Here is a 14,218-nt window from a genome sequence, read left to right as displayed (position 1 = left end):
GATGATAAGATACTATGATTTGGAGACGTCTTTAAGGGATAGGTCCAAAGTGAAATATTTTGTAGGTAGGTCAAATACTTGACCTTTTCTTTCCTCAACTGAGTACAATATCACTTTCAAAGTGTTAGTTATCATATATGTGTCATCGTTTTAGTTTCAAATTTCTTTGTCTTGGATATTAATTACCACAATTAATGTCGATCTCCTCTTCTTACTCTCCTTCATTACCCTTTCATTTTTTAGATTTGCCTTTTCTATATTTTCGATTTTTAACGTGTTTTTCATTTTTATCTTTACTTCTTTCCTCAGTTTCAAATTGGTATCCCAAGAGAGATTGTAATTCTACATGCAGTCTACTGTTAACATTATCTTCTTTTGACACAATTTTTAGCTCTTTATCTCTAGGGCATTCCCTTTTTTATCTCTCTCGATATGGGAATTGCCCTTTTGGGAATTTTTAGGGAGATTGAATGCTTATGTGGAAGCAATTCCAAAACCACTAGAAATTCTAAGGGGTTTCTTGGTAATTTTGAGGGCTCTTGAAGCCATCTTTCACTTTGATCTCTTTGATACCAAAATTAGGCCAGATTAGAGCATAGGAGAGGTTGTATGCAAATAGATTTGGTGAAGGTAGTATATTAAGCCTTGATGTAGGCTAGGGATGTCCTGATATTTATGGTTTCTCTTAACCTTTCACCCCTAGCAACTGATTACAGTATCCTTTTCTATCATCTTGTAAGTTACAATAGAACTCATCCCATCCATTTTCACTTCCCTCAGGTTCTCAGAGAATGTGAACTTCTTTGAAAGAAGTAGATTGTGGCCGTTCTACATGGCCATGAATTAATTTGAAACCCCTCCAACTTCACAAATCCTTCGCATGTTGTTCTTCTTCAGAAGCTCATAGGTTGATCAACTCTAATCTTTTCTCATATCGATTTCCGTAATTTTTTATACCCACAAATCTTTTGGAAAAGTTGGACTTTCTCAAAAAAGGAAGAAGCGACACGATTAGATTACTATTAACATATTTCGAGCTTTGCCATCTTTAGAAGGATTATAATCATTGGAGGAAAACTAAGCCCAATAAGGTAATAAATATTTTCAATCTTACAACTTTAATAATCTCATCCCTTTAGTCCATTCCTTTTTGTGAATTAAAAAGTGATAGCATCCATGATCAGAGATTTTAAAACTTCAAATATGCTACATGCACTTTTATGCCAACTAGACATTTGGGATATTTCAATGACCATGCGAATCCACAGTCAAGATTTACATTCAACTTTAATCGTTCTTCATTTTATAACAGTTCTAATATTATTTCAAATGAACAAAGGTAGCTATCAAAATCCAAACCAAGTGCTCCTTTCTAGAAGCATAAACCCGACAGGGTGCTACTTCTAATAAATTTGATAATTTAATAATTCACGATATAGTTGAATTTCATGTTTATAAAGTCAAAGCATCAATTAACCCACTATAATCACATGGAAATCAAAATACCTAATTAACTATCAAAATTTTTGTCCTCATCATATGCATATATTAAAATCAAACTGCTCTACAGATGCACTCCACATTTGACATATTCTAATAACATCATCATGTGTTAATACTAATAACTTTAAAAACTTATACAGCCCTAGAATTCAATCATGGTCCAATAATGCCAATATCGAAGCCACCAAAGGGTGGGCCTCACAACTAGTAGTTTCGATTCTTGATCCGAATTTAGTCATAGCCGACTACTTAAATTCATGTAATTCAAATAATTTTTTTGATATTCGTAAATATCAGATAACTTAATAATTAAAGAAAGTTTAATCAGCAAACTAAAAAACTAAATTTTAATATATATTTTATTAATTTTTAAAGGATGAAACTACTCATTCTTATTTGACAATAGGCAAGACCGAATTTATATAGACTACCTCTCCATTCCTTTTGAAAAAAGGTAAAAACATGCATCTTATAAAAAGTTCTATTTTTCTCCAAGAAATCTCTCAAATTACCTTTTCTCTATGAGTTATTTTTCCCTAAAATTCGGTTGTTCAACTCTATCCAAATAAATTATGTACCTCACAACTATCTCATGTGAATCCTCTAAATCACCATTCCAATTCCCCAATTTTAGAATCTGCATTAGGCGACTGTGATAGTTATGAAACTACTTTTTTCTACCTCCAAAAGAGCCATCATCCTCTAGCTCCCTCGGTGGGAGGTCTTTAAATTTTGATTAATGCGAATCAATCAAACTAAATGGAGTTACTTAGAGACATCACAATCCAACTTTTTACAAATATCGTGAGAGTAGCGTGAAAAGATTAAGAGTAGCGTGTGAGATATTGAGAGAGAAAGAGAGAGCCAAGAGAGAGCAGGCCAAATAAAAGAAAGGTTCATAAAGAGAGTGGGGAATGAAAAAATACTGATGAGTCATTTAGATTCATCTCGAAACATTGCAACTGCCCTATAAAGCTAAAAAGTTGAATTTTGTTTAGAAATGCTTGCATATTTTTTTTTGTAGGATGCTATCATGATGTGCAAATGTCCGTGTGAAAAACTCGTATCTAGATAATATACGTTCAAAAATTTTGGGAGAAAAGAAAATATAGGACTAATGCAAAGGTGACATAAACCAATGTCCATGAGAAATGCGGCCTGAGCACCTTGGTAAAGAAGAAGGCTTATGTAAGTACTAAAATGAGCCTACAAAAATATTAAGCGAATGGACACCAAAGTACACACAAAACGTAGGTGAAGTTGCGAATGTATGAGATTTACGACATTACAGCCTAAAAATTTAATTATTCCTTAACATCAAATAATTCAATAATTAAAAATAAGTTTTAACAAAAAAACAATTTTCCCCCTTTTGATTTCAATAAAGCATACATATACAAATTATTATTAACAATAGACAAAACCTAGTTTCTATAGCATGCTTCACCATTTCTTTTAAAATAAATACAAGCAATGATGGATCTTATAGAAATTTCTCTTTTTCTCCTATGAATCTTTCAAATTACCTCTTACCTATAAGTATTTTTCCCTTAAAATCAAGTTGTTCAATGCTATCTATATCAATTATGCACCACACAAATATGTCATGCGAGGCCTCTAGATCAGCCTTGCGAATTCCAATTTTGTAATCTACATGATACAATTGTACAACAAGTGTGAAACTAGGCTTGTTTACCTCTAACAGAGCCCCAAATTTTTTTAGCTCCATTTGTGTGCCCCATAGGTTCTTGTTGTTGTGAATCAATCCAACCAATTGACTTGAACCCTAGAGAAAACATGGGAATTTTAACTATTAGTAACTATTAGCACGTTGTTTCCCATCCCAAAGCCATCTCCTTTATCCTCTCCTCTTGACACATGGCATGGTTGTCAATTTAAACCTCCTTGTGTGAAAGCTACCTTCTAATCGCATGGTTTCCAGGTCCACCTCTACGATATCTCCCATCTAATCCATATTGTCATTCATTAAATTCTACATGAATATGTACTCCTTTGTCAACCATGCACCTCTCATAGTCTAGGATATATCTACTCTACATCAAGATGTTCAAGATTATTCTCAAATCAATAACAATACTCTTTCATAGTGAAATTTAGTTGATAATGTTCCACCTTAATCCAAAGAATTTAGAAAGAAAATGTTGCAACACTTTATTTGTGGAAAAGTACGTAATAATTTGTGAAACCTAACAAATATCTGTCAACTATAACCTTAACATGTGCATCCATTGTGAGACACTCAAATAACATTAAGAGTTTAAAATCACATCAGATTTTTAGAAATATGTGTAACTTGTGATCACTAGATTTTGCCTAAACCCAGTATGCCATCCACTCAAATTGTTGATTGAGGAGCTCCCATAAAACTCTTATATAATTAGTAGTAATTTTACAACTTCATTGCTAAAAAATTTATCTTTGATCATTGAATTGAATGTGAATTAAGAATAGTTGAAATATAAATACATCTGAGAGAAACACATATTTAATTGGTTCTCCACCAGTTCAATTGAAATGATATATAAGACTCTATGATTTTTCTAGCAGACCATTCACATAGTAATGAGATATCTTGCAACGGTCAAGATAGAATGCAACACCACAATCTTGAAGAATGTAAAATCCTATCAAGTCTACCTCAATATAGGTGTTCAAATGAATGGATTTGGCATGATTGTTCTTTGTGAATTTGATACTAGAAAAAATTGGTATGCTCGTATTACCACCAACTTTTATAGGTATCTGTTATTGATTTCATAGAGTCCAATTGTTCAACCCACACATTCAAACATCTGCATGCCTCATGCTAGAAAATTTATCAATGAGATGACTAGTTGCACTCGAAATAATTGTATCACATTGAGATCCAAATAAATAAAGGTGGGTTCTACCAACTTCCCCTTAAAGTGTATTCATTAGAAATATATAAATTTCATGGGCTAATGATAGAAAAAGAAACAATCAACACTGGAGATGACGGTCAGAAGGGCCTCCCATTCATTGTTGTATCAAGGGTTCGTTGCCTTGTTGATATTCACATATCCCCCTACTATTACATACCAACATACACATGAGGCACAATGCATATGTAGTAATCAAAAAATGAGAATAGAACTGATTACATACAATGTGGATTCAAAATAATTAACTTTTCATTCCAAGTATACCAAATTTCTCTTGCTTGCATGCAATATCAATTGGAAATAATTGAATATTTCATTGCAAGTGTTACCAAAGAGCTCCTACTCTTCAATGCAAAACATGGTTGGTAATTTGTGTTGTAATCAGTTATACTCAACTGTTAAAATAAGAATTTGTTTTTTTCCAAAGATCTCCAATTAAATTCTAGCAATCTACTTCACATAAAATTTTTTGCATTCATAGATTCGATCATTTGAGCCAAATTCAAAAATAGATTAGAAATTATGATTTGTCTTTCTTTGTTAATCTATCACTGTACAACTACACATTTCTTTATTTACAAGTTTCAATTTGTGAAGGGTAAGGTTCACAGATTACATCTTCGTTGTGGTATTAGAATATGCCATTTCCAATCATGTGCAAATTGTTAAAGTTTCATTCTAACTACCAATCTCTATATCTAGGTTGCAAACACCACAATTTACAACATATCATTTACTTTTAACCATTGTTCATGTAACCGCTAAGCATGTCGGGGCTGCTATGTGCGATTAATAAAATTTTAGAAAATTGATATTAGACCAGACTTAAACCAAATCCTAAAAAAGTGAATTTGTTCTGTACGTATCAAATAAAAAGTACAGGCATAAAGCTTCATGGTGACATTAACTGCAATATATTTCTTCCCCAAACTATATTTTAAAAATAATATATAATTAACTCCCTTTTTTTTTTTTTTTTTTTTCCTACTTTACATATCTTATTGAACGTGACATACCTGGTAGATCAACATTCATTGCAATTCGCAGGTCCTCTAAAAATAGGACTCCAAAATCTTGTCACATTAGAAAGGTTGAAGTGGCTGTACTGAAATAATGCTTCTCATATCTACTTTCATTTGAATTTTCTCAGTTGGCTTTGCAAAAATTGAGCCAAGTCTTAGGAATTTGATAAGTCTAGCATGGGAGATGCTTGCATACTTGTGAGCTGCAAACAATTAGGAAAATGAATGTGTGAGCCTCATTTGCCAAAACTGGGAAATTATGGCTATACTCCTTTTATTTGATTATGTAAATTGGTAACAAAGATTCTCAAAATGAACAGATATTAATTCATGCATCAATGCCATTTAGATTCATTCTCATGATTTAGAAAAAATCTCAATCCCTCGCAACAAAAGGAAAAGGAACCTAAGTTCCTAGCTCTTCCTTAAAGATAACAACTAGGCCTTTTCTTATTCCTAATGTCATTGGCATTGGTTAATGTTATGATCTTGTTTCCTCCATTTTGATATTTAACTTAATTTACGGGATGGTATAATTCAACATGCCACGGAAACCAATATTTATTTAAGTACAAAATATTGCATATTACGTTGATATAAATGTGGTACTACTGAAGCCAACATTGATATGAAGGAATTTTTTTTTGGTTCTATCTTCATATTTCACTTCTCTTGAAATTGTGTACATTCTCTCATAAATACCAACAATGCTATCCTCGCACCCTTTTATGTTCCATACAATAATGTGATTCCTCTAAATCCACAAGACCAATAGTGCCACAAAGAGTATAATGATTCTTGTGGCTCATGTAACTATTTGGTGGTCCTTGAGGTGTTATTTACCTTCCGAATGGGCTTCGGGCAGTTCCCTCTGTGTATCGGTCTTGAAACACATGATGTTTTTGGTCTGCTTGTTTGGTTTCTTGCGAGTTGGGCTGTTTTGGAGTGCTGTTTTTTTCGGGTCCGTGGGATTCTCTGTGGAAGGTTCCCTTCTATTGAGGGGGAGATGGATGTAGTTGGAGTTGACTTGTCTCCTATTGAGGTGGAGTATGATGTTTTTGGTGTTTCCTGGAAGTGTCGTTGGGGTGTTGATGGGGCCCCTCTTCTTGGCTGTAAGGATGTTGATGCCGATCTTCTTGCTGACTCTTGTGTGTCTCCTATAGAGGTGGAGAGTTGGTTGTTGGGCAAGTTTCTCTCAGTATGGCATATTTTAAAGCATATGGTTTTTGGAGCCATGATAAAACCCACGGTGGTTGAGGGAGCTCAGAAAAACCCCATGTTTTTTGTTTCTTGTAGGGACAGGTTGGATGCTAGCAGTTTTCAAGGGCCAAGTTTGGCCAATGTTGGTTTTTGGTTAGCATTGGTCTTTGTGGCTTTATGTGGTCCTACGAATCTATTACAAGTTGAGGGAGCCTAGGAAAACGCTTCTAGTTGGCCGAGGGTGCCAGAAAAACCCTCGTTCTCTGTTTTTTGAGATGTTTTGTTTGTTGTTTTCGAGCTTATGGTTGTGCCATCCTGTTTTGTGATGTTCATATTTTGATTGGTGGATGCCCGTAAGTCTAGAAGGTTTCAGGTCCTTTTTAAAACCTGTTGTCCACTGTCAGGTAGTCTGGTCCATTTCTCAATGCAAACCCTCTGTTTGTAAACTGGTTTGGGGCCCCTTCAAAACTTGTTTTATCCTAATAAAAAAATGCTGAAAAGGTGAGGTGCTTAAACCATTATCATCTCAGAAGTTTTACAAGCCAAATGCTTAATGACCTTTCAAATACATTTTGGACCTTTTCTAGAACGCTCACAATTCACTAGCTTGCATTATAAGGAAGACTCGCTTAATCCACATGCTTGACTATTGCAACAATCATCTTCTACATGTCACCAATATGAGAATAGATGTTTCAATGAAATTATTTATTTGGACATGACCTGAACGGGTATATGTATAATTACAAGTGCGTGATTAAGTTGCATCTAGAGGAATTAAAATACATCTAACACACAATAACTAAAGTAATATCAATCTAAGATCTCTCCAGACTGTTCATCTTTTTGTCTTGTATGGGGCTCATCTAGTTGTAGAGAAAATTATTTACACATCCCCATCTTTTGTAGATCAAGTTCATATGTAGGCGAACCAGTCAAGCATGATGAAGATTTCGAATATTGGTCTTAATAATAGCAACTTTATATGTTTTCATTCATTATCCTTGTTTATCTTCATTTCCTCTACTATTATAAAGTGCTTGTCAAATCATATTGTTTGGAGTATGCGAAATATATTATGTAGCCAAGGATATGATATTATAATGTATGTTATTCAATGCATATGCCAACATGTGGTACACATACCTTAAATTAGTTATAATTGGTCATAAGCTATATTAGATAATTAGGAGGCCTAGATGAATTTAGTGGTTTACACCTCAGTTATATTGCTAGGAGTTCTAGATATAGGACACGATTGTCATTGCAAAGACATGTGTTGAATACGACATTGCATTTGGAGTCTCTTGTAGATATAGTATGTAGCGAATTCTTCCATAAGGAATATTATAAACTGTTATCGGACCTCAAGGCATTATTCTATTTTTGTATATCAATTAAGAAGGTCAACATGTGAAGCTCATATCTCTCTCGATTTGACAAAAGAAAATTATAATTCATAGAGGCTTTTAATCAAGAACTTGTCCAGTCTATTACAATATTGATTTTTAGCATATTTGAGGTAGCTATTGTGAACTTAGGGGTTCCACAAAATTCACTCTTAGTGTTGCAAAACAGTGATCGTTGTTTTTATTTATTCTAGGTGGTTAAACAAGGGCACATTGATCCACCAGAAGTCTAGATTTGAATTCATTTTGAGTAACTCATTACAATTTTAGGGGTTTTCATAAATTTTCTCCTCAGTCAGTTAGCACATGATTTTCTTATATTTTTATATTTTTCGAAAGGTTGTAAAAATTTATCACTAGTTTATATTTTTGGATTTGAGGGTGAAAAAATTATGAAATGATTGACTCAAATTTGTGTCAACAATATGGATAGAGCATGTTCTATTGAAATATATTTCCTTAAAACCCTATTTTTAATGGGGATTCCTGATTTTAGTGCAAGTGGAGATATATTAGAATGATGGAACCAATATAAAAGATCTTACGATGCAAATTATGGAACCGGTATGTGATCTAGATAGATCGTCAAGCTAAAACCAAAGGAATGATCACCTGTGGATGACTCGGTGATAGGAAATGACGTCATATTTGTAAAGACTTGCAACAATAGATTATTGACCTGAATTAGTTGTATTGTATTGACCTAAAACCTCTTCAATGACAAATTTGTGAGTCAAATAAATCTATTGGTTATCTAGAGTTCTATATCATTTAATGTAAATTGTCTCTTTTACATTTTTTAAATTTGGATATCTAAGGTCACATATGGCTCAACTCGATGCAACATGTCCGCTATTGTTTTGTCCTTTCCTTTGAAGATCTACCTCAATTCTAGAATTTGCAATCACTCTCTTTTATTTGGATGCATGTTATTAAGACCACTTACTCAAATAATGAACAATAACTCAAGTTCTTGCAAAACATAAAAAATATCGGAGATATTGCTCACCATTGGGTCATGCATTTTGTCTACATTTTCCAATATTTTGGATTTTCCCAACTTGAATCTTGTACATAAATAACCAAAGCCACATTATTCTATTTTGGTGTAGCATTAACCACAATGACCTTGAGAGAGAACCCTAGGTTTAGTGAATGTCATGAATTATTTGTGCTAGTGAACCACGACTATTTGCAGGAGTCATATGATTGACGTGCGAATCTTTCATAGAGAGACGAGAAACCCGGTGAATAAATAGATTCCTCGTGGAACATGATCAAGTAATTACTTATACCTCATTGACTCCCTATTTGCGTAGGCAAGGGATCACATATGTGGCATTAGACATGCTAAAGAAAAGATCATAAGCACAATCTATCAGAGCAATGTGTCATCTTACAATAGCCTTATTTGTTATCTATGTGAACAATGTAGAATGGGCTTGATAATTAATATATTGATCGATACAGTTGGAGATGGATGCAAGCGCAATGAAACTTCTCATATTACTAGATTATTTGAGGTATAGACATCCAAGGCATGACGGAAGAGGCTTTTAAGCTTCACAATGAACTGATCGCTAGAGGGGCTATATATGAAGCTTTATTCATTTGAACCCCTAAAAATACATAGGAAAAATAGAAGATTATAAAATTGACATATCTCACCGATAATGTATCAGTTATATCTATTATCTTATTCTTCATTACAGTGTAATTGACAACTTCTCAATATGACGACACTTTTATCTTCCTCATATCAATTAGCAAATGGCTTCAATATGAAAATATCCTCCGCCTTCACATATTTCTCAAACTTACACCTGCATATCCATGGATCCAAGGAGCTCCTTTATGCACCTCTTAGGCTTGCAACAATAATATTTTTCCCGCATGAAACATACATGGCCTACGACAACAATATTTTCCTATCCTATTGTGCTTATTCACATATGCAGATTTGCATTTGCTTTGATAGGAAACCTATGGTTAAATTATTGGTTATCATATTTGATGATCTATAGAAATGCTTATACAAGGAGGAAATGGTTTGAGGAATTTTTTTTGTAACCGAACTGATAGTTTATGATTGAACAAGGTAATATATTGCTAAATTTTTCAACTAATCATATTTTTAATATTACATACAAAGTTTTTAAAATCAACATGAGCATTATCCTTTTTCCCTTTAGTATTTAGATCTTCATACATAACATCCACATTGACATATTTATTATAACGTAGGAATGAATTAGGGGAGATTTAGAAAAGCTTATTTTGGGAAGCCATAAATTAATTACCCTCATAATTAACACCATGTAAATGAATTGTGTTATTATCAATAATCTATCTTCACTGTCTTAGATTTTCCATGTCATTCCAACTTATTAGAAATGTTTAATACAAGAGGCCCCTCAATCATAACCCTTATGTAGGTAGATTGATGTAAGAATAGGTGTAATATGTGTCAAGGTTATCATATTATCCCCGATAAAATATTGCGATATTGGATGCAATGGATATTCTAGTTCTATGGATTTTCTTGGAATTTAGACATAATGAAACCGTATTGCATTCCATCGAAGGTATACTATATTTATTAGAGCAATCATTCTTATCTTGAGGAGAGTCCCTAACCTTCTGGAATGACTTCTTTGATGGGGAGTCTTGAAGCATTGGATGATTGTGAGGGTGATTTGAAGAACAACTACTAATTATATTTCCCAATAACTATTTCCTACTTCCAAACCATTCACCTTTTATGTCAGAGCTAAAATGAGGTTAAGACTATGTTAAAGAACACCCTTGACAGATTGGCATGCAAGAATTATAGTGTTACTCATTCTATCCAAGTCAAGCACTTTGTTTGTTGTTGTTCCTGCAATATTTATGTTAAAGAATATATTGTTAACATGTTGCAAATGAATGTATACCTAATACAAGGATGCTCTTGTATAAAATATTCATAAATGCCTTCAGATGCTTCAAATTAATCCTTCATCTTTGGAATATGCGGAGGATATAGTCATGTTCAAAACAGATGCTATGAATAGCAGAAGAGGACGGCAATAACTCTAGAAAGATTGTTTTATTGAACGGCAAGGAAAAAGAATTTGGGAAAGACTTGGTCCCCTCTTGATTGTTTTGTTTGATAGAACACAGCAAATTCTTATGCGAATTTCTTCTGAATGTAATCCACAACTTCCTGTGTGATGCGGAAGGCCTTGGCCAATACGGAATCTGGGAGAGGAGGATCCGCTGCAAACAGAGAGTTGGCGATTGTCTGAACTCCCGGAAGCTGGCTGCTCAATGCAGATATGGCCACCGCATTTTCATGCCCCACATTCTGCTGGAAATGCACAAGTGCCTTTGGAAACACAAACACATCTCCCTTCTCCAACGTTTTGCTGAAAAACTTGTTGTTGGTGTCAATGAAACCCACAAGAAGCTGGCCTTCCAGTAAAACAAGAACTTCGGTGGCTCTTGGGTGTGTGTGAGGAGGATTTATTCCACCCACTGCGTAGTCGATGCGGACCAACGATATTCCCAACGTATTGAGGCCTGGTATCTGTTTAACGTTCGCCATCGTTACGTTGGAGCCCACATCATTGTCGGTGTTCCCTGCCTGCCCAAGTCCCCGGAAGAAGAAGTCGTCTGCTGAAACTTGCATTGGGTCTTTGCAAACGAACCCGTTCACCAAAACTGTTTAAAGCAAAATCAAATCAATCTATTACTAACTCGACTCGTCTAATAAGCAAATCATTACCATTGTTTATGTATAAAGTTTTTTACTCACCTTTGCTTTCCTCATCTGCAACGCAGAAATCTTGCAAGGGATCGGAATCCCCTGCCATGACCCTGTCGCTGTAACAACATATCAACAGAAAAAGTCCCAGTGTGAAGTAAATCATTCGGTTAGCCATTATAATAGAAACGCAGATAGTACAAGAGCTCAGAAGGATATGAATGTGTGTTACAAGCCCATTACAAGCTTTATATAGCCCAAACCTTATGACTAATTCATCTTCACTCCGTATATTAAATCACCAATCCTTGTAATATTATAATAATATACTTCCAGAGTTGTTGCTCTTTTCGATACGTCAGAGTAAGTCTTGCTGCAGCATATGGCTATCTCACCTGCTACCGCAGATGTATTCTCACCATTCTTTCATTATCGTTGAAATTTTCTATCTTCTGCTGCATATGCTTATCTGAAGATCAGCTTACCTCCTGCCTTAGACGTATTCTTCCTCATATTCTCGCCACCGCCATTAATTTAGTAATGTGGAAACGATTAGACTTTATTGGAGCGATGGCCTTCTTCAAAGGAACTAATATATACATTTTTCTCAGCCGTCTCAGAATTGGTAAAAGAGGAAATTTTCTTGGATGTTGACACAAACACCGTCCATGCATGCTTTATATTGCGTCTTTCTTGAAAACCTTTTTACGCTCGGGTAGGATAATCTCAGTTTTATTATAAAAATATACGTGTTATATTCGTGAGCCTTTAAAACAAAGAATAGTTCTAAATTATCATTAATATTTTTGGTTTATAATATTAAGGATTCATGTTAATTATAGAGTTTGGTTGCGAGAATTTAAATAAATAAATAAGAGAATGGGTTGTTTTGTGATTGAAAGGATGAACTTGGTGTACAAGGCAAATTCATCGTGGCATGTGCATGTATATGTTACATACTCAACGTCATAGGACTCATGCTAGACGAGGTGAGAAAAGGAATAAGACGAGTGGGCGTTATGACACTCATTTCGCACAACGTAAAACAAGAATGATAAGGTGATCGAGATTTGGAACCCTTATGCAACATGTCTCAAGGGAGGAACTCCTGAAGGCAACATTCCCTCTAATTCCTAATTGGTAGTGAACCGGTCGGGCCTCTATGGCGTGACCTAACACCTATAGCTAAGTAAACCCTAACTAAGCTAAATTATATATAAATTTAACAAATTTTAACTAATTACCAATGATATATAAAGAGATTAAATGCGGCAAACGAATAAATGATAATTTTCTATTAAATATTTTTAATAAGTAAATATACTGTTTGTTTTAACTAAATATTAGCCACAACGATAGTTTATTCTTCTGAAGAGTCCAACTCAACTAAATTAAAACGAAATAAAGAGTGAATTTTCTCAATCCTAAGCTGATATTTTACTTTCTTTTAAAACCAAATTTTTGAAATAAAAGTATACTACACTTTGATTTCAGATTTAATTTAATTAATTACCATTCACTATCAATTAGATAAATTAAATTATTTCACTTGACTAATTAATTTGAGAGGCCACATCACATTTAAATGATTCCAAGACATGTTAAATCCTAAAACCTAGCACACCAACTCCACCTAAGGTTTTTCATTTCCTAAAGTTATATTAAATTAAATTCTCTTAAAAGAATTAATTATCATGCTAAACCCGCTTAATGGGGCCTTAACCGATATGGTAACACTAGAAACCCAAACTCAAGTTTGCTGTGTGTGTGTGTTTACAAAGGTAAATATACTTTGTATAAAATATATATTTTTAAATAGGTGAACATACACATCTAATTACAAATAACTATTTTTAATTTTAAACCAAAGTTTAAGTAGAGCAAGTTTTTTTATTTTGTAGGATAACAAAGAGAACAATATTTGCGTGATAAACATCCCCTTCACTTTATTAACTAAAAATATTAAGAAAAGTGCATGAAAATTTCACACTCTTAAAGCTAATTTAATCCACTATTACTAATAACTTTAATTTGTTCATTAAGTATCAATAACTTTTAAACGTATGAAATGCAAATTATCACAAGCGCTAAGTTATTTCTTAAACAAACTCAGCCCTTAAACAATATGTATATTTTTTAGAAAAGTAAAATATAATCGCTTCTAAACACAACAACATCATCATTTATCAACTTGATATACACAACATTACAAGGGACCCATTTGATAAAATTTTTAACAACTTACTCCAACCCATTTAAAAAATGTAATAAAAATTCTAACCCAAACGTGAGAATGAATATTTTCATTCCAATGTCAAGGTAGCACCCCATTTGATTCCACAAAAAATCTTACAAAACACAATTTTTAAACAAGCCAATGGAGAGCTCACCTTCCAACATTTGGGCTTTCTCACA

The 14,218-nt window shown here is 33.7% G+C and overlaps 1 protein-coding gene across 1 annotated transcript; it reads right to left on the bottom strand.

Annotated features, from left to right (window-relative positions):
- Nucleotides 1-11,227: 11,227 nt before the first annotated feature.
- Nucleotides 11,228-11,981, bottom strand: LOC131865839 (putative germin-like protein 2-1). Its single transcript, XM_059215389.1, has 2 exons — nucleotides 11,855-11,981; nucleotides 11,228-11,760 (listed from the first exon to the last, which is right to left on the bottom strand). Exons 1-2 carry the CDS (start codon nucleotides 11,979-11,981, stop codon nucleotides 11,228-11,230), a joined length of 660 nt encoding a protein of 219 aa, XP_059071372.1.
- Between the last annotated feature and the right edge of the window lie 2,237 nt (nucleotides 11,982-14,218).

This window comes from Cryptomeria japonica, unplaced genomic scaffold (assembly GCF_030272615.1).
Source record: "Cryptomeria japonica unplaced genomic scaffold, Sugi_1.0 HiC_scaffold_123, whole genome shotgun sequence".
NCBI lineage: Eukaryota > Viridiplantae > Streptophyta > Pinopsida > Cupressales > Cupressaceae > Cryptomeria > Cryptomeria japonica.
Note: the sequence above shows the minus strand (reverse complement) of the source record. Positions and strands in the feature narration are given on the sequence as shown.